The 20200-nt window shown below is 44.1% G+C and overlaps 1 protein-coding gene across 1 annotated transcript in view; it reads left to right on the top strand.

Annotated features, from left to right (window-relative positions):
• The window catches only part of TOP1 (DNA topoisomerase I), a 289068-nt gene that overhangs the window by 57582 nt on the left and 211286 nt on the right, over positions 1 to 20200 (top strand). Inside the window, exons 5-8 of the mRNA XM_078652157.1 lie at positions 6295 to 6350; positions 7348 to 7440; positions 8369 to 8480; positions 9020 to 9159. Of these exons, the coding sequence (XP_078508283.1) occupies positions 6295 to 6350; positions 7348 to 7440; positions 8369 to 8480; positions 9020 to 9159 (401 nt within the window). The remainder of the gene's footprint in view (positions 1 to 6294; positions 6351 to 7347; positions 7441 to 8368; positions 8481 to 9019; positions 9160 to 20200) is intronic.

Genomic DNA, 20200 nt, shown 5'->3' on the forward strand with positions numbered 1-20200 from the left:
GCAGCTGCACTAGTCGGAGAGTGGAAGACTGTTGCCAACATGTGCTTGAAGTCTGCCCTCAGTCAGCAGGCAGATGGCCACTGACCCAACCTTGAGGTGACACAACTGGCTACGGGTGTGGCGTTCAAGTGCAGGATACAAGAAAGCATCATAAATCTACCCTTCCCCGAAGAGCACCTGTTCGTAGAGCAGAGGATGTCGCACTTAAAGAACTAAAAAATACAATTAAAAAAAAAAAGGACAGTGCTAAGCCATGGAAACGTAAAAGTTTTGAGGCCACCCAAGGAGCGGGATAACGCCCATAAGGAGACTAGCAGGAAGGGGCAACTTCCAGAGCACAGAGTCTCAGGCACACTACCATTGCAGAGTGGAGCAACAGTCAGTGGCACAACACCAGCAACTACAGACCCTAGAACGCCAGCCTTTTCATGGCAGAAAGACCGTTCTCCAGAGGAGGCATCTCCTCAATCAAGTGATTCTGTGATCAAGTGGGGGGGGGAGCTAATCCACATATTTCCTTGTTCCAAAAGCAGACATGTAGGTCCAATCAGCTCTAGATCTTCTCTTCATAAACCAGTTTATAAAGACTCCAATTCAAAATGTGTATGCTGTTAGAGGCCCTCCTTCGAATGCGTGGAAAAATACTCCGTGATCATGACCACCTTTGTCTTAAAGGATGACATAAACCGCAAACACAAGAGATGCCACTACCAGTTCAGTTCAGAGTGTTCCCTTTCCAAATGAAGTCAGCATCTGGGTTAATCATAATGCATAGCTACTGTGGCGGCTTGCCTAAGAAGAAAGGGTATCCGTGTGTACCCATATCTGAATGACTGGCTGTCAAATGCAAGCTCCTTCTCCCAACGGAAGAACGTCAGAACAGCCGTGGACACCCTCCACAGGCTTGGTTTCAAAAACAACCTGAAACATTTCTCAATGAGGCCGGAAAGGGTAAAGCCCTTCCTTCAAGCAGGTATCAACACAAAGGTAAAATCATTCCCTTCCCTCAAAAAAATGACACTCTCAGAACATGCTTGCCGTTACTGCAAGGGTCAATCTCTGGCAGTGAGGACTGTGGGGGAAAATGATTGTCATAATGGCCTTGTGCATTTCCCATATGCCAAACGCAAGACTACACATGAGACTTCCCAAGAGTGGATCCTGAGTAAATATAGTGGAACTAAAAACTGTTTTCTTGACCCTAAAGGGTTTTTGAATGCATGTAAAGGGAAGACAGTGTATGTTCAAACAGAACATTCTAGTTGTGTTGTCCACCTGAACAAGCCAGGAGGGACAAAGTCTTGAGCGCTGTCCAAACCAGTCCAGCAAATATGAACATAGGCCGTTCAGAGTGAAATAACCTTAATAAGAACACACCTTCCAGGAGTGGAAAACGAAGAGGCAGACTGACTAAGAAGACCAGCATCGGTATCAGAGGCTTGGTAACTGACCATGCAGGTCTTCCTGGACCTCTTCATATACTGAGCATCCCAGAGATCGATCTTACTAAGCCTTCATCTCACCTTGTAAATGTTAATGTTTTTCTTGCAGCAAAATACAACCATTTTAAAGAATTCGTAATTTCTTTATTTTTCATGACTAAAGTTACTGTCCTTCAAGAAAAAAAGAAACCAACACAAGTCGAATGAGTTAAAAACTGCACTAAGCCACATTACATATTTTCTGTAAGAGGGTGCTTTCTATGAAGTCCGTTAGGGTTTTCCTTTAACTTACTAATTTTAATCAAAAGTTTTTAGATTTAAAGATTTAATTTTTACCTTCAAGCAGAAGGATGAGGTTGATGTCTACATCCTTAATCATGTGTCTGTGAATGGAATTCCACCAGTTCGAGGCATGTGGGCTGCTAAATTCATATCTTAGCATTAGATCGCCGCCTATCTTCATACAAGCTGGCAACTCCTTCGTTGAAGGCCACCCTGTGGACCTTGGCTGTGTGCATCTTAGAACGAGATAGGCTTGTGCTGTCTTGTTTCTGAACTGGAGATATTTTCGAAAGTGGAAACTTGCTAACATGTATTTAGGGAGTGGATGTTTTGGCGTTAGGCCCATTCCGGGTGGGACTTCACAAAGAGTAAACATATCTCCTAATATTTAATACCACGGAAAGGAGGTCCTCTATTTCAGTGTTTTACATGAAATGGCTATGTAGTATCAGAAAGTGATCTTTGTATTGTGTAATAGCATGTCTGAACTTATTTTAATAATGATTTCTGTACTTATTTGCCAATTTCCATAATCGGTTACCGAAATCTTTCTTTGTAACAGTAGTGGGTCAAAGAACACATCGAGTATTTGGAAACTGGCACAAATTAAATGGACCACACTTCTCCATACTTATGAAAGGCTGGTTTTCTGTGCCTGACTTAGTTGTACATTTTAGTCGCTCAAGTCCACTATGCTCCATAATTGTGGGAGATGGAACAGAAGTTAACACTACTGGGAATAGAGAAATGGGCTGCCTATTTTGAACAATGGACAGATGATGAATGGTCGTATTGCTCTACTTAAATAGCTCTCCTATCTAGCTGTAGGCATAGACTGATACCTTTTCAGTTTCTCCACAGAATGATTCCCATGCGATTCTATAGAATAGACCACAGTATAAAGCAGACATGTAACGGGTGTGGCACCGTATGCAGTTTTTGTGCATCTAGCTTGGCTATTTCCAGAAGCTGAGTTTCTGGCATGCCTTTGTATAAGATCTTTATAAAATGGTGGCACGTGTGATTCCTGTTGGGCCCTTTGGTCATGCTACTTGGGTATGTAGTGATGTCCTCCATTATGAGAAAATGGTTACTGCCCTGATGCCCCAGTTAGCAAAGAGGTCGGTGGCTGAAAAGGTATGGTTGCAGGGCTCTTTGGTATGGGTCTCGGCACTGAATCTGCACCACTCTTCTACCAGAGCAAAGAAAGCCCAAAGACATGGGAACAGTTTGGTGGGCATCTGGGTACACATCAACAAAACTCAGCAAATACTGTCTAATCATGATTTGCAATAGGTTTAGGTTAGTTTTATCTAAACTGGCTGTTGGAGCCTGTGCAGTCAGTGTACTCGTTTGCTGATGACTAGTGCATTGCTCCTTTTTAGGTCTTGCTGAGCCAGCGCACATGCGCTGGAAGCGAGACATTTAGTAAGCGGGTTTCGAAAGTGCTACCCACCACAGGCTTGCTGGCGTCCAGCTTGCTAGAACACGCACGCGTGCCGTGCACAGCACTTTTTCCGGTTGCGCGTGCGCACAACTCGCATCACCACTTGCGATAAATTCCCTGCTCGCAGCAGTCCACTGTCCACATGCGAGAGCCAGCCTACCTTGGGGAGAGGGGGTTATGGAACAAGCAGTTCTGCTGGCTGGTGTCAGCAGTGCGTGGTCTCCTGCTCTCAATATTCCTATGGTAGGCCATGCCCTTTGTAAATTTAGAGCGTGCCTGGAGCGTAGATCGGTGCACTTAGCACCCAACAGTGACTGATGCGCCCCCCTGTGCTTCAACTGGATGTCCTGCAATGCGGCCTTCAAATGGGTTTAAAGTGCACCCAGTCGGACAGTGCGTGCTTTAAGACCATTTGTTGTGTGTTTGAATTGTAGGAGTCGTACATTTCACTCGCCTGCCTCTGTGCTGACCGACCTGGAAGACCGTCTGAATGACGGGCTGTAGTCAGCTTCACTTCTAACAGGGCCAGTCTCGGAACCAAAACCACCCTGGCAAATTGACAGACGGAACCCCATATGGAACGGACCGAGCGACAGAGCAAGCAAACCGGGGTATTATGGCGTCTTCCTCCTCCCAAGAAAATTTGGAAAATAATGGCAAAGATAGGCTATTTTACAATAACTTTTACTGCATTCAAAGTAAGAATGTCAGACGTATCAGTCTGCATAAGTAATAACACCTATAGCGATCTAGATATATTTTACTATTCAATTTTTTGCACATTGGGGCCATCTTGCAGCATGGACGTCATTTAGGGGTTGCGACCCCTGGCACTGCATTTGTGGCCTCTGGCTTCAAAGGAAGTAAAATCCGTGCCAGGACCACAGTTCTTCAGAACGTCAATTAGGGGCTCCAATCTTCTTGTGTGGTTTTTTTTTTGGTCAATTCTTTATTACCCTAATAGTGAATAATACTATATTATTCACTGTTAGTGTAACAAGCATTGGCATAGCCAATAGGTCTCGCCTTTGGGACGGACCGTAAAACGGTTTAGCCATGCAACAGTTAATGCTGTTGCACCGAGGATATTGTGCTGCATAACTAATGCTGTTGCACCGAGGATATTGTGCTGCATAACTAATGCTGTTGCACCGAGGATATTGTGCTGCATAACTAAATACTTCTAAGGTCCCAAAGGCGAGGCCTATTGGCTATGCCAATGCTTGTTTGTTATGCTATATGGTAGGTAATGTGAGGGTTGGGAGTGTTTGTTTTCTGCTATATAGGGATGATGTATGGTGAGCGGTATACTGTTACTGTGAGTTTTTGTTTCTCAAATACATTTTTTTAATTGTAATGTGCAATTTAAGCAAAAAATGTGTTTTTTAAAATTATTTGCGATATGCTAGCAATGTGTTAAAACAAATAAAAATGAAAGAAATTTGTGGTTGCTTGTCAAGGCTAGTCTTGCTGACTTTGTCAATGCTTATTTAAGTGCAGTTTGTAGTTGGTGTGCCAGCCCATTCTTATCTGTCTATATTATAAGAGTAGCTACTTTTCCAAGTCTCTGGCTTTAATAATAAAGTGGTGACTTGGAGACCTATTGGTAGCCAGCAGATGGCTAGGAGCTGATGCCGGGCTATTGAGTTCCCAACCCGCTCCCTTGTTGTTTCTGCTTTCTAGATTAAGTCTCTGCAATAAACCTTGGAACATCTCAGACTGTTAACTCTATTCTCACCCGCCAAGCACCACCTTTGTGTGACACCAGGAAGCTGCCTTCTCCTTGAGCTCATTATGGTCTTGTCAAATTGTTTAGGCACGTTGATGTCCTGATGCAGTGATTCCCAGATTTGTCTCCTGAATGATTGCCTTTACAGCTTCCCCTCGTTTTTAGGTCAAGCCTGGGCAGCACATGCGCTGCTCTGCAAGGCATGCTGTATTCAGGTATGGACTTGAAACTCCAGCCATCTTTTTAATTGGCTCCTGTAACTGTCCTTTCGAAATTGTTGCTTTTGATTCATGAACAGGCTTAGTTGTCCCTCCTTAGTACCGCCTTGTCTGCATTTGTAACCTCCCATGAGGACTGAACTATTTACTTGTGTTACACGGTCTGTTTTATCTACTGTCAGTAAGAAGTATTTTCTTTAATGATTTCCCCTATTCAGCCCACGACGTGCTTTCCTACAACTCTGCATACCACACACTTTTATAATTTGTTTTATTAGTAATGTCGGCAGCTCTATTTTAGCTATAGCGGCTGCGTTGCTTTATTTTATTTGCCAGCGCGGTCCACTTTAACTATAGCGACTGTGCTCCGGAACATTAAAAAAATTGGGGTGAAGGCACCCCATACAGTGCGTTGATGGTGGCTGCGCCTCTATCTTTGGGTGCTGCTCGCCGTATTCATTAAAGTGAAAGCACGGCATGGGGCTTTAAAAAAATTTTTTTTTACCCATTTGTTTCTGAACTTCACCAACAAATGTGTTTTTTTCACACATAAATAAAAGGCATTATCCTTTACAATTCCAATAGCTTAAAATCTCGCAAATGTGAGTCCTATTGCATTGCAAATATTTGAATACCATCTTGTAACACAAAGAAGTTGCCTCCTAGACTACTATAAGGATCTTTATTCTCGCCTGGGATTTTCACTCCGTGCTGGACTAATCATCAGAAACAGCTTTTACGTATGCAAATCGTCCATTCAATGCATGTTGCTCTTCACCCTCCTGATTGAAATGGCTAGTTCCTCGACCACTCCTGACTAGCATGCCTCAGTTGATCAAACCTGACATCTGAAGTGGATTTGCCGGAGTATTTCAACTATCCCAGTGAGGAAACTGGTGAAGCAGAGGGCTCATGATATACTTGGAATGAGAACTGTAGCTTGAGGTTGGAGTTCACCTGGGGCATAGCCAAGAGTCTTATTGCAGATGTTGGTTGTTGCCAACAAAAAATGCTTTATAGCGCAAAACTATGGTTGAAAAGGCAATGTTAACACATTTCAATCCGTTAACTGTGGGATGATGGGTGGACATTTTTTTCTTAACATGAGACTGTTATACCTATTTTTCTCGGCCATTGAAATTGTTCAAAACTGAAATGGTCCATTTCTAATTTCAGAACAAATTTGATGATCAGATCAAATTAAAGAAGGAAAAAGAAAATGGTTTCCCGAGGTAAGACCTTGATTCGGTTTACAATGTCAGTTTTGCATTTTTAATGATGTTTCTTCTAACGTACTTTTAAGTCCTGCTAGAGGAAACCTATTTAATATTTGCATCCAGTCTCAAAATTAGCTATGTGTTCTCTTATTTTTTTTATGTTGCTATCTGTGGTAGTAAATGTATTTTTTATATTATATATATATATATATATATATATATATATATATATATATATATTCTTGCAAAATACAGTTTGTCGAATGATGAACTTTTAATTTGCATCTTACGATCTCTTACAAGGGTTTAGCTTATCAGAATATAATTGCATTAATGGGGGAAAATGTTGTGTTTGTTCGCCTCTTTAGAGTGCTTGTACTCAGCGTTTGGTAGAAAGTAAAAATGCCCTTACTTTTAATGTAGTTGTGGGGGTGCCTCCATTAAAGAGCTTCTGAAAGATAAAGCATTTCATAACTGGTGACCTGCTACACTGAATACCACGCCAAGCAAGATGCTTTCAGACGTCGAGTTTGAAACGATAAATTTGAGGTTCAAACATTCCCCTTTTCCAAATATTACCATGGTTTGGATGCAGTGCCCTATTTGGCTAGGACTGGAAATGCATTAGCTCCGAAGTTATTGCAAGAGAAATATAATGTCCTAAGATGAAGTGATGTCTGTCTGAATTACGTTGGATACTTTTTTCCACATTAGAGGTAACATTATTAGCACGTTCAGGTTTTTGTGTTCCTTTTTTTTTGTTGTATAAGCATAATGGTAAGTTTACTAGTTTTCCAACTATGAGCCTTAAATATTTTCCTTTCCCCCAAACGGAATGGAAGCCCATGTTCTAGCAGATGTATTCGACTTAGGTTAACATTTGAAAACTTTTCTGTCTGAGATGGTGGAAAGTTAGAGCTGGGAATCTCCCAAATTCTGCAAGTGAGGTTGTGTTTCAAACTCTACTCCATTTGCCTGTAGCCATGTAATCTATTTTCTTATAACCCGACAGCCCAACTAGAGTGAAAGAGGAGCCCGACGATTCATTTTTCGCTTCTGCTCTTGAGAACTGCAAGCCTCCAAAAAGATCTCGCGATGATGAGGAGTAAGTAACTGAAAAGAGCAGCAATGTGGAACTCGGTATTTTTTATTTACACTTGAATGTCAAGACTTCTATTTGTACTTCATGTAATGAGATCAGATATTTTAGCTGCCTCTTGAGTTCACCTCTGTACACTGCGTTTGTTTTGAGGTCCATATCCCAGTGTCTACTAGTGTATCAAAGTATTCACTGCCACTTATTTGTATACGGAGCTGGATTGTGTTTTTTTTTTTGTTTTTTTTTTTAATTGTGAGAGAGAGGCTACCAAGAAGACAGCACAGCGGTCTAATTTCAAAAGACATTGTGGGCATGCCAAGAACGTAGAGGACCTTGCAGCCCACCCATTGCTTAACATTAGTTGTCCTCTATGGTCACTCATTTTCCAGCTTCTTATTCAGTAGCTTGCCTTGTCCATCTTGTCTAGAGCATTGCCAAATTATTTGTCCTTTAACTGTTCACTGTTTAAGAAACTACTTTTCTTTTGTCTTAAGCACACCAGCGGAGTGCATGTGCTTCCAGCTGTCTCCCCAGTGTGCTAATCTTTTTCACCTCTGCTGCTGTCTCGGCTATGTACTTCTTTCACGCCCCCTCCATGACGCGCTCATCATTGTGTGCTTCTCTCCCTGCAGCGCCATGCTGCTCTCGTCCATTTGCTTTTCTCCCTCCTTGTTTTGCTTCTCTCAACTTGTGCTCCATTGTTGCTTAACTCCCTCTCTGCCCCCCCCCCCTTTTAAGTTGGCATGGGCGTTCAGCTTAGGTCCAGCAACAAAGCTAATAGACATAAGGAGGGATGTTATTACAAGTGTGTGAGATGGGCCCCAGACGAACTGGCACGATTGTATGAAAAGTATTCTAGAGCGGTATAATTCTTGAATTTCGTATACTTCTAAAAAAAAAAAAAGAGATTAAATGTTAAATATTTTTTACACAGCACTGACTACCAGCCCAAGAAAATCAAAACGGAGCACATTAAAATGGAGGATGAATTTAGGACTGAAGACAGCAAGAAAGCAAAGAAAAGGAAAATTAAGGAGGAAGAAGAGGTAAAAGGAAGGAATGCATTTTATATTTTTGATGGCGGGAGTAGAGCATGTGTATCTGCCATTTTAATGGTAATACAGTAAGCATATTGTTTCGGAGCGATGTGTATTGGAACTTAAACGGGGAACTTTCTCCAATGTTAATTTTGCATTTGATTTTGTTCAGTTTACCATTGTTTGAATTACTAATCAACATAATGTACTTGGTACCTGTCTGGGGTGTTAAACCTTTTAGCTAAATGTTGTTAGTTTGTAATAATAGAACTTTAAACTGCAGAGAATTGGGTTCAGCAGAATAGGGGAGTAGATCACTCGCAATTACTTTTTGGTCTCGCGCTTAAGCATAGTTATGGATCTGGACCCGGCAGCCTCTTGTCTGTTTAGGGCTGCTCGAGTAGGTGCAAGGTGAATTGCTGTTCTCTAAAAGCTGAATTGGTTCAACTTGGATTTTGTTCAATGGGTGACATTTGAGAAAGCATTAATTACAAGAAAATACTGTAAGTGAGCTGCTTTTAAAAAAAAAAAAATTATGCTTGTTACAGGATTTCAAGCCAAAAATTAAGCCCAAGAAAAAGGTTAAGAACAAAGACAAAGACAAAAATAAAACTAAAGGACAGCCTTCAGAAGGAATTGACGGGAAGAAGAAAAAACCGAAGAAAGAGGAGGAAGAAAAGTGGAAATGGTAAACGTACAGCATCTTAGCTATTTTTTGAAAAACGAATTGAAAACCCAGTTTATTTTGTGGGCCCAGTTTTATCATTATATTCTATCTACTTTGACTGGGGTTTGTTTCAGTGGGGCCTAACCTAAAGAAATGTGCATCTCTGTAGCATCCACTTCTAGTTGTAAAGAAATCCGCTTGGTAATCTGCACTACTTTTCTGTTTTCTTGCTGTTGGTAGTAATATCTAATGGTTTCAAGGGTTCAGATTACAAAAGTACAATTTCAGAGTTGTATTCTAAATAGAAGAAGATATTAAATGTACAGGACGCCATCTGGATTGTAACCGCTAAAAGACTGAACATTTTCTCCCATTAAAATCTGCACCAGATAGTCCCCTGTGCTGGGAGTTCTCCAAGGAGAGCCTGGAGTGTGGTACTTAGCAACTTACTGATGCAACTACCCACTGGAGTAGGTAGTATGTCACACAAACTGCAGAGCTGCGTGCAATTAGTCGTGGGTGTAATAATTTGAACTACCATGGACCAGTCGAGCGGCTGCTGTGACGTGCAATGGGCCTCCTGTGCCTTCTGTAATTTCCAACAACCTGGGTACATTGGAATGCTTGGTCAGTTGGCAATGCCTACTGCTACCAGTGAGGCCCCAGTCTACCCAGTTCAGGACAACTCATTCCTCATTTTTGGAAGAAAGGTGGCTATTCAACACTTGATTTTTCACCTCATGATAAATGGCCGGGTAGGCTGACTTGAAACCAGGTCTATATTGATGGATAACCGAGTGGCGCACTTGCCTTTGAACTCAGCACACAAATGCAGATCATTTTTGGTGGGAGCGGGGGATCGGTTCCATAGGGCCAAATGCCCTAAACAGGCATATCGACCTTAGATCAAATTTGTTATCTGGGGTTAAGCATGATTCAACTTTCCTTGTACCAGAATCTGTATTGAAGTAGCATGGGACTGGGACCTTTAGCAGGAATAATTACGAAAGTTGCCTCAGAAGTGTTTGATTTGTGAAAGGCACTCATCAAAAGGATGGTGAGCAAAACGTGCTCCATGCAACAGCACAGTTTTCAATTTCATCCTCTTTCTGCTAACTTCTTTGCTTCTGACAAAAGACATTCAAGTCCTTATTCTTTGTAAGTTAGTCGAGGCTGTTCCTTCATGTTAGGTGTATGCCCTAAATATTTTCAGAAGGCACGGTTGACAGGAATTTTCATTTTCCATATAAAGGATCAGTTGTTCAGTATTGAAGGATTGGAAACTTGGTCTCATCTTCATTTGTCTCCAAACAGTTTGGGTTCTCCCTGCAGTTTGTCAGCACCTACCTGTTTCAACTTATTGGCAATATAAAGACCACTACTTGTTGCCTTCTCTACGATGTTTCCTTCTCTACCAACTCTGTAATAGAAGAGAAATGAGTGCTTCTGTAGTGCATTCATCTGAGCAAGAAGAGGCACTACCTGATTTTTCTGGCTACTTCTGTAAAATGTATCAGAAGTTGTCATGCAGTTTGTCGTCTTGCTAGCTCCCTGATGTGCCTTGCTGCACAACACCATTCCATTGCCAGCGTCCTATCCTTCTGGTATTTATACTACTTCAGGCTATGAATGAATACCGATTTGTAATGCATGAATAGCGATTTGTAATGCGCAACTTAGCCCAGGGGCATCAAGGCGCATGAAAAGATGGTATAGCTGTGTATGATGTGAAATTGTGGCAAACTACGCATAGGCTTCTACAAAGAGCCATGATTTTAGTGCCTTACGAAAAAGCACAATCGATGTTTGCCCTTTTAGCTCAGCAGGAAGTGTGTTCCACAGTTTTGGGGCGAGGGAAAAGAAAGCCCTCCCTCCCCATCTGGCTTTACAAACTCGGGGAACAGACAGGAGGTTTTTATTCGAGGAGCGTAGGGCTCTGCTCAGAGCATAGAAGGAAAGAAGGGACCTGATCTCTTCTGCACCAAATCCATGAAAGGCACCGTAAGTGAGACAGAATCTTAAAATTGATCCTAGCCTGAATGGGAAGCCAGTGCAGGTTTTTTCTAATTGAGGAGGCTGAAGAGTCTAGGGGCGTCAACAACAAACCTGGCCGCCGCGTTTTGCACTATCTGCAGGCGTTGAACCAGCTTTTTATTAATGCCTGAGTATAGTGCATTACAGTAGTCCAGTCTTGAGGAGACGAGGGCCACCGTTACCTGCTTCCGGACTTCGGGGAAACATAGTGTGAGATCTTTCTCAAAATTCTAATAGCACCACAGCAAGTTGATACCGTGCTACTGACTTGCTTGTCAAAGGAGAGCGTGGTGTCTAACAGCACACCCAGGTTACGGGTGGATTGAGAAGGCATGGGGCAGGCTCCAAGGGAAGGAGGCCACCAGTCACTCGACCAAATATCCTGTTTGCCCCGAAGATCAAAACCTCGGTTTGTTCACCATTTAATTTCAGGACGTTTTGAATCATCCAACGCGAGACTGCTTCCATACAGTTCCTGAAATTAAGAGCGGTGATACTCACCGATTGGGAGAGGGAGACCAAGATCTGAGTGTCTCAGCGTATGACAACACTTCCAGCCCGAAAGATCTTACTAACCTGGCAAGTGGGGACACATAGATGTTAAAAAGTGTGGGGCTCAAGGACGATCCTTGAGGAACCCCACACTGCACAGGTTTAGCGGGGGGAAAGAATTCACCCAGCTTGACCCTCTGTTCTCGTTGATTGAGAAAGGAGGTTAGGAGGCTCAAAGCTGGGCCATCTACTCCCATCTCCCTAAGGCGTGTCGCCAAGATGGAGGGGGGACAGGGTATCAAAAGCAGCGGTCAGGTCGAGCAGGACCAGAAGAGTAGTCTGGCCCCTGTTGACCTTAGCGCGGATGTTATTGATAACCACTGTGAGGGCAGACTCAGTACTATGTGCCCTCCGGAAGCCATGCTGAGAAGGATCCAGCAGGTTGGAATTATCTAAGAAGGCACTCAGATGGTAGTTGAGATGAGCCTCAAGCATCTTAGCTGGAGCGGGGAGCAAGGATATAGGGCGAAAGTTCTTCAGAACCCCGGGGTCTAAAGTGGCCTTTTTTAGGAGGGGTTTTACTACTGCCATTTTCCAAGAGGCAGGGAAGGTACCTTCAGAGATTGCTAAATTCATCACCTCCAAAAGCGAAGGCAACACTACCTCCCGACATTCCTTGAGAGTCTTAAGAGGGCAGGGATCCAGAGGGGATCCTGATTTTATTTTATCCAGGAGCAGATTAAGCTGTTCGAGGGAAAGAGGAGGGAAGTTAGAAAGGCTACTACAGGGTCCATTAGCCTGGCCTTCAACTAGGGGGGCCACAGGGGGAGCAGAGGCCTCTAGGTCTCGATTTAGGAACTCCAGGCTAGAGATTTATTTTAATCCAACACAGTGAGTTTAGTCTTTTTGATGAGGATCAGCAAAGAAAGCAATAAGTGGGTACTCGCAGATTCTGATCAGTCCTGAATACGAGCCCACAAGGCATCCATGCATCTAAAGCTATGGAGAGATGATTTATAGGTCGAGCCTAGAGTAAGGGGGTTTTCAAAGTGCTACCCACCAGCATTTGCTGGCCTCAAGCTTCCGCGCAGCCGCCATCTGCCTGTTCAATGTTTTTTCTCCACATCGGACATAAAGTAGAGTGCTTAATACAGCAGCACTCCGCACTACAGCCCTGTAATCTGCAGGCTGGTGGGAGGGACGGGGTGGGGCTATGTTCAGCAGCATCAGAGATTTCTGAGTTCACCATTCAATACTGTCAGGGACATGGAAAGGGATTTAAAAGCTGCACTTCGGCCCAGCTGCAGCTGCCACAATTAATGGAGCCTCCCCTGTGTAGATTCTCTATAGATGACATGACTCCTGCATTCTGATTAAGTCTTTATTTTTTTTGGTATGTGTGATTATTTGTCCTAAATTGGTTAACATATTAGTACTCGAGTGTCCTTGTATTGTTTTGAAAATCTGTGTATGGGGGGGACAAGCAACTAAAGATTCAGTTTCCAAATGCTTCCCTCAAACACTGCGATTCTACATTCTTGCAACATGCACACCTTATATCATATATATCATACCGTGCTATCAACCCACCGATGTGCTGCATGCTCTGTCACGGTATGACGCAATGTATAAATGCAACTACAATGCATTAAATCATACCAGATCTCTGCTTGCTAATGTTTGTCGGCGCAGACTGCAAAGCTATCCCTTATGTGGCTCAGACAGCAGTTACCTTTTTCCTTGTCACGGATGAGCTATGCTTTATTGCACAGCTCTGCTGCGATGTACCTGGGTATATGCTCTGCGGTCTGGCTATACATCTACCTGGGAGCCAAGGAACAGGTGACCTTTGGGAATTGAACGCCAGAGTTCTGTAGGCAAAAGCAACCTCTGGTACAGCTCTGGTGGACAGGGAGTTCAGAGTACAGAGGGACTCTTGCAGAGGATCATCATTGGGCTGGCAAACATAACACACAAGTACACAGGCAGGGTTCACCCAAGAATAAAAAATAGGCAGGCCTGCTGTTATTATGCGGAGGCAAGGAAACAAGAGGCCAGTATTTTATTTTTGGGGGAAGTGTTTGTGTAGTTCAACCTTGACCCAAGGGTATTCGCGTGCTTTAAATGCGCAGCAGATTACACTACACAAGGGTGGTGGTGTTTTGTTTGGCCAATAATCGCAGGATGTTAACCTAATGCAGGGAGTTCACATCTGGCTCACCGGTTCCAGAGTAGGCAGCTCTGCCCACATCTTGTCCCTCATGTTGGCATGTTAACATTAGAACCTAGATCAAAACAAGCATTGGCATAGCTAATAGGTCTCGCCTTTGGGACCTTTATAAGTATTTAGTTATGCAGCACAATATCCCTGGTGCAACATCAACTGTTGCATGGCTAAACACTTATACGGTCCCAAAGGCGAGACCTATTGGCTATGTCAATGCTTGTTATTTCTTGTTAGGTCTGCTTCTTCATTAACTCTCCACATTGGCAATATGCTTCAGTACAGTGGTTTTGCAGCACAAATCTTTCTGGATCCACTATGCTGTGCATTATCCCGCCATCTAGTCGTTTGGTCCGGAATCGTAGTATTGCTTCTCATTTTTAATTTATACTTTTTTTTTCTCGTGGCCCAGGTGTGCGTCGACATCCCACAATTTGGGGTCCTTCGTGACGCGCTTCCGGCGGAAGCTCCCACCTTTGGTCGCCATCTTCATATTTTTTTTCCAGCCGTTGGGGTCTGGATCGTCACGGAAGAGGTCCAGAAACTTTTGAAGAAGGAATCAACGAAAATTTGCGAACACCAGTGAAGAGTGGAGAATTCAGCACACTGACTGCAGGCCGGACAACCGGGACGACGAAGAAGAGGGCAAACACCAAGAACTTCGACGTCCAATGGAGAATGCGCACACAGGGGGCTTCCTGAGCGCGGAGATGGACAAACTCCATTCAAATTCTGCAACAATTGCCACCACAAATGCACACAGAAGGACCAAGACCCAGTTTGCAACTTCTGCCTGACACTCTACCATCGAAGCGAAGACTCCAACGCCTGCTTGGCGTTCACACCCAAGACCCTCAGAGTTCGGGAGAGGCAGTGAAGGGCAAACTACAACATGCAGGGCAAGAACCACCCCCATTGCTCCGAGACTTTGGCCTCTCCAGTGAGTAAGAGGACAACATCGTGGAGGGACCAGGAGACTGCACGATCATCGATTGAGAAGAATTCGGCGAAGGAGGTAAGCGAGTCATCGACCCAAAGACCCCCGACCGACGCTCGACAGAGTGATGCAAAGTCCTCGAAGGGGCGCTGCGGTCAACTATTGACACCCGCAGCTGCACCCAAGGACAAACAGCTCAGCGGATCCTTCAAAAAGGATTCCCAACCGGCAAACTCTGGAGAAACCTAGGTCGTCGAAGCCCAGCCTGGAAAAGGACCGCTTGACTCTGAGGAAAAAATAGTTGAAGGTGACTTTGAGGCCAATGACTGCGAAGCACTGGAGCAATCGATGCCGAACAGGTGGCCGAGATGGAGAAAAAGGGAAGGCTCTAGGCTGAAATGGTACACATCCTCCAGCGAAAGAAGGATTTCGACAGCCGGATGAGCCAGTTCACATCTCTTCGAGGCCCGCAGCCGAAGCAGAGCTCGAAGAGTGAGTCGAGGACCCATATCTGCCGGAACCTGCCGAAGAACAGGAGGAAGAAGGCTTAAATTACTTCGAGGCAGAAGGCGAAGAGGATCAACAGACCTACCAGGACTCGACATCCTCAGAGGCGCAAGACCTGGAGTGGCAGGATCTCGACGGCAAAAATCCAGAAGAGTGTGTAGTCCTATCCGTCGAGGCCTTCGCCGCCGGACGACATAGGCATATACAATATGGTCATAAAGAACGCTGCTGCCACTTATGGAGTGAAGCTAGAGGAGGAAAAGTCCAAAGCTTGTTTTCTCCTGGAAACTCTGTTTCCTACACAGACCAAGAGCCAATTTCTACCCATGCACCCAAGTGTGCTGGACCAGGGCAGGGAGGCCTTCAGGGAGCCAGCTGTATGTAAGTCAGTGACTCCAAGGACAGAAAAGAAATATACACATTCCTCGCAAGACCCCGCATATATTCAGGGATCCGTACCTGCTTGCTCGATAATAGCATCCAAAAGGAGGCCAAACTGCAAGGCACACTCTACATCAGATCTATCACTCTTGCTGCTAGAGGACACGAGCTCCTAAAGGAGGCAATAGACTGTGCCGTACAATGAATGAAACTAGGGGATCTACTCCAACTATTTCCTCGTACCAAAGGTAGACGAAACGTTAAGACCTATCCTGAACCTGCGGTTCTTAAACATTCGTAAGGACTCAAAGTTTCCAGATGACATTTCTGTAAGCAGTAATACCCCAAATACAGGAAGGGGATTACATGACCACTATAGATCTAAAGGACGCTTACCTACACATCCCCATGAACAAAAGACACAAACTCCTACTAAGATTTGTGATCGGGAAATGCACTACCAGTTCACAGTCCTGGTATTCGGCCTTAAGCCCGCACCAAGGGTGTTCACAAAATGCATAACTGCGGTAGCAGCACACCTATGGAGGCAGGGGATACACATATACCCGTACCTTGATGACTGACTGGTAAAGGTAAACTCATACAGCCAATGCAAACACATTCAGCAGGTTACTAAAATGCTAATGCAACTAGGGTTTTCAATACATTGGGGAACATCCTAAACCGAACCAGAACAGGTGAAGCTATTCATAGGGGCAGAGATCAACACCTTACAAGGAAAGGTGTTCCCCAGCACGAGGAGAACACGGGCACTACTGAAGGAGACACTTCGCTACCACAAGGGGCAAGTTCTGGCAGTGAGGACAGTGAGCAAGCTCATGGGAATGATGCTGTCATGCATACACCTAGTTCCAAATATTCGACTCCACATGAGACCATTCCAAGAATTGCTCCAACAGCAATGGTCCCAAGCAACAGGGAGTTGGGAAGATCTAGTGGTCGTCACACACGCAGTGCAGCAGGAAATAGCTTGGTGGAGCAAAGAAAACCTAGCACAGGAGAAGCCATTCACACCACCAACTCCAACGGTGACCATCCCTACAGATGCCTCCCACCTGAGGGGTGGGGAGCACACATGAACCAACTCAAGGTGAGGGGGTTATGGACACAAAGATGAGGTAAAACACATCAACTACCTAGAGCATTTCAGAAGGAGCTGTACGGGAACAGGGTGTTTATCCAAACAGACCACACTACGACCATGTTCTAAATCAACAAGCAAGTAGGAACACTCTCAGTAGCGCTATCAAGGCTAGCACAGGAGATATGTACATGGGCCATTCCAGTGAGAATAGACCTACTACCAATACACCTACCAGGGAAGGACAATGTGGAAGCAGACCGACTCAGCAGGCAGACGTCTGCATCCCACAAATGGGAGATCAACCAGCAGGAAGTAGAAAAAATATTCCAAAGTTGGGGAACACCGCAAATAGACCTATTTGCAACACACCAGAATGCAAAATGCATCCAGACAACCAGACCACCTGTCTCAAGGGAATGCGCTTGGATAAGTTGGTCAAAGACATTTGCATACACTTTTCCCCAATACCACTGATGCACAGGGTACTCAACAAATGCAGGATCAGCAACATGATGCTAATACTGAGAGCAACTCAGTGGGCCTGACAGTCCTTGTTCTCACAGATAGAAATGGCACAGGAACCAGCACACATGTTCCCAAAAAGAAGAGACCTGTTAACAATGCAGAACGGAAAGGTACTGCACCCAGAGCCGGAGAGCCTCAGCCTGACAGCATGGCTTCTGAAAACCTAGAATTTGCACACCTCAAACTGCCAGCAACTACCATGGCAGTACTCTGAGAAGCGAGGAGACCGACAACAAGGAAGTGCTACATTGCAACTTGGAAAAAGTTCTCCCAATGGTGCAGCAAGGAGAAACCACAACGGAAGATCACAAGGGAATCCACAGTACTAAAATACTTAACACACCTGCTACAAATCAAACTAAGCTACACATCCCTAAGGGTGCACTTGGTGGCCATAGTAGCTTACAAGAGGGGAGAAACCGGGAAGAGTTTCTTCACTTCCAAATTGGGAAGAGAATTCTGGAAGCAGCTAAAAGAATTGCACCCCCAAAAAGGATGCCAGCACCAACATGGAACCTCAACGTTGTGCTAACTCAATTGTTGAAGGCGCCCTTTGAACCTAGTCACAAGGCAACACTGCACCTGCTCACACTAAAGACAGCCTTCTTAGTGGCTATCACGTCGCTACGAATAGTAAGTGAATTGCAAGCGCTAACACTCCAAGAGCCCTACCTACAAATACACAGCAACTGGATTGTAATGAGAACGGGCCCACACTTCATGCCAAAGGTGGTGTCTTGATTCCACATTAACCAAACAATTCAAATACCGAGTTTTTCCCCCAAAAACCTACTACAAGCACAGAAAGGGCGCTACACACACTGGACGCCAGAAGGGCTGTCATGCACTATATTGAAAGGACAAAGGAGTGCAGGAAAACAAAGTTATTTGTATCCTTTGCCTGCAGTTTTTTGGAATGGCCAGTCACCAAAAACACCATTGCAGTGTTGATTGCACAAGCAATTCAACTCTGCCACAAGTGGGCAGGACAAGAGTTACAAAGAGCAGCTCAAGCTCACTCTACTAGGAAGAAATGAGCAGCAATTGCGTTTCTAGCAAACACACCTATTCAAGTCCTTTGCCAAGCTGCAACATGGTCTTCAGTGCACACCTTCGCTAAGCACTACTGTGTGGATATTCAGATGAACAAGGAAGCGCAAGTAGGACAGAAGGTCTTACAAAACATTTTCAGTAACCAGTGCTCATCTTCCACCCAACCACCACAATAAGGACAAACCGCTACCACGTCTATGCACAGCATAGTGAGTCCAGAAATATTCACGCTGCAAAACGTGTTGTTTCTTACCCGTCGGTGTAGTTTTGCAGCTTGAAGACTTTCTGGATTCACTAGCGATCCCACCCTCCTCCGCCAGAAAGATGAGACCGGAGGAAAGGAGGATTAAATTGCAATCATAACTAAATGGATCAACAAAGGAAGATCACACAAGGCAAGAAAAAATAATCCGAAGATGGCGACCAAAGGTGGGGGCTTCCGCCGGAAGCGCGTCGACGTCACAAATGGTGGAATGTCGACGCCCACCTGGGCCACGAAAAAAAATAGAGTAGTACTACGATTCCGGACTCATGCACTAGATGGCGGGATTATGCACTGCATAGTGAATCCAGAAAATCTTCAAGCTGTAAAACTACAGACTGGTAAACTATACGTTGCTTAATACAGAGTGATATGTGAATCAGTCGTACCATCTAGGTTAGTCCAATTTGATCAATATCAACGTCCCTAGATGCTAAGTACACATTGTGCAACGATGATACTCATGTAGTTATGGGTAAATTGCTATCTCAGACTGCCATTTATGGTCCTCAAACGGCATGGGAAAAGAAGGGAGTCTGGCTGTAATGTGAAGAAAGTCTCGATGTGGACTAGGAGTGTAGATTTCCAAAACTAACCAGTCCCTTTTGAACTGCTACACATCTGCCTCCACCATGAATGTACCCCTTAATCTCAGTTACTCACACTTCTGAATAAGAGTACAACATTGTAATTGCATTTACTAGCACTTCAACCCGACTAGGTTTTTTTAAGCGCTTTACGCTGGGCAGCACCCTTCTCCTGAACCTGTGATTATTTCAATATTAGTTATTGGAATTTGTCATGTGCTCGTAAGCAAACCATTCCATGCATTCATTCTAGTTTCTTCGCGGTAAATTTAATTAATAGGAGGGTTAACTAGCATTTGCAATGCACCTGGTCTCTCATTGCGAGAGTGTGAGTAAGTGGCTCTATATATACTGGACCAGAATAAGGTACAGTGTGTATAGAGTCCACAAACCCCAGAGGTATAACAGAGGTTAAAGCCAGGTGTGACCTTACTCTCTAAAGTGGTAGCTTGGTCGAGCAGTAAGGCAGTACCAGAGGACAGTGTAAAGAATTTGTTGTACACACTCAGTCAGAAAAAGGTTTCACACACTCAAAGACTGAACTCCAGGCCAATTGGTTTTTATATCAAAGATATAGTTGTTTTATTTCTAGAATCAACCGGTATCAAAATATACTGTTCTCAATATGAGAGGCCTCAGATGTGTACTTTGCAGAAAGGCAATACACTTAATAAACACAATAGGTACAGGGGTTGCAGTAGGCAACACAATTCTACACACAATTTAGCATTTAGCTAAATGGATTTTCTTACATAAACACAGTTGATTACTTTGTAGATTACTTTGGTAGTTCCAGGACTGGCTCCTAGATTCAGTCCTGGGGTCTAAGCTGAAAACAGTTTAGTAAAAAGGTTTTAGGTATTGCAGTGATTTTTCAGGAATATAAAGCTATTTTAAAAATTCACACTTAGAAACTTTTCAACAGAAATCTGGCAATGTTATCCAATGGGAGAAA

Source organism: Lissotriton helveticus, chromosome 7, assembly GCF_964261635.1.
Source record: "Lissotriton helveticus chromosome 7, aLisHel1.1, whole genome shotgun sequence".
In the NCBI taxonomy this organism is placed as follows: domain Eukaryota; kingdom Metazoa; phylum Chordata; class Amphibia; order Caudata; family Salamandridae; genus Lissotriton; species Lissotriton helveticus.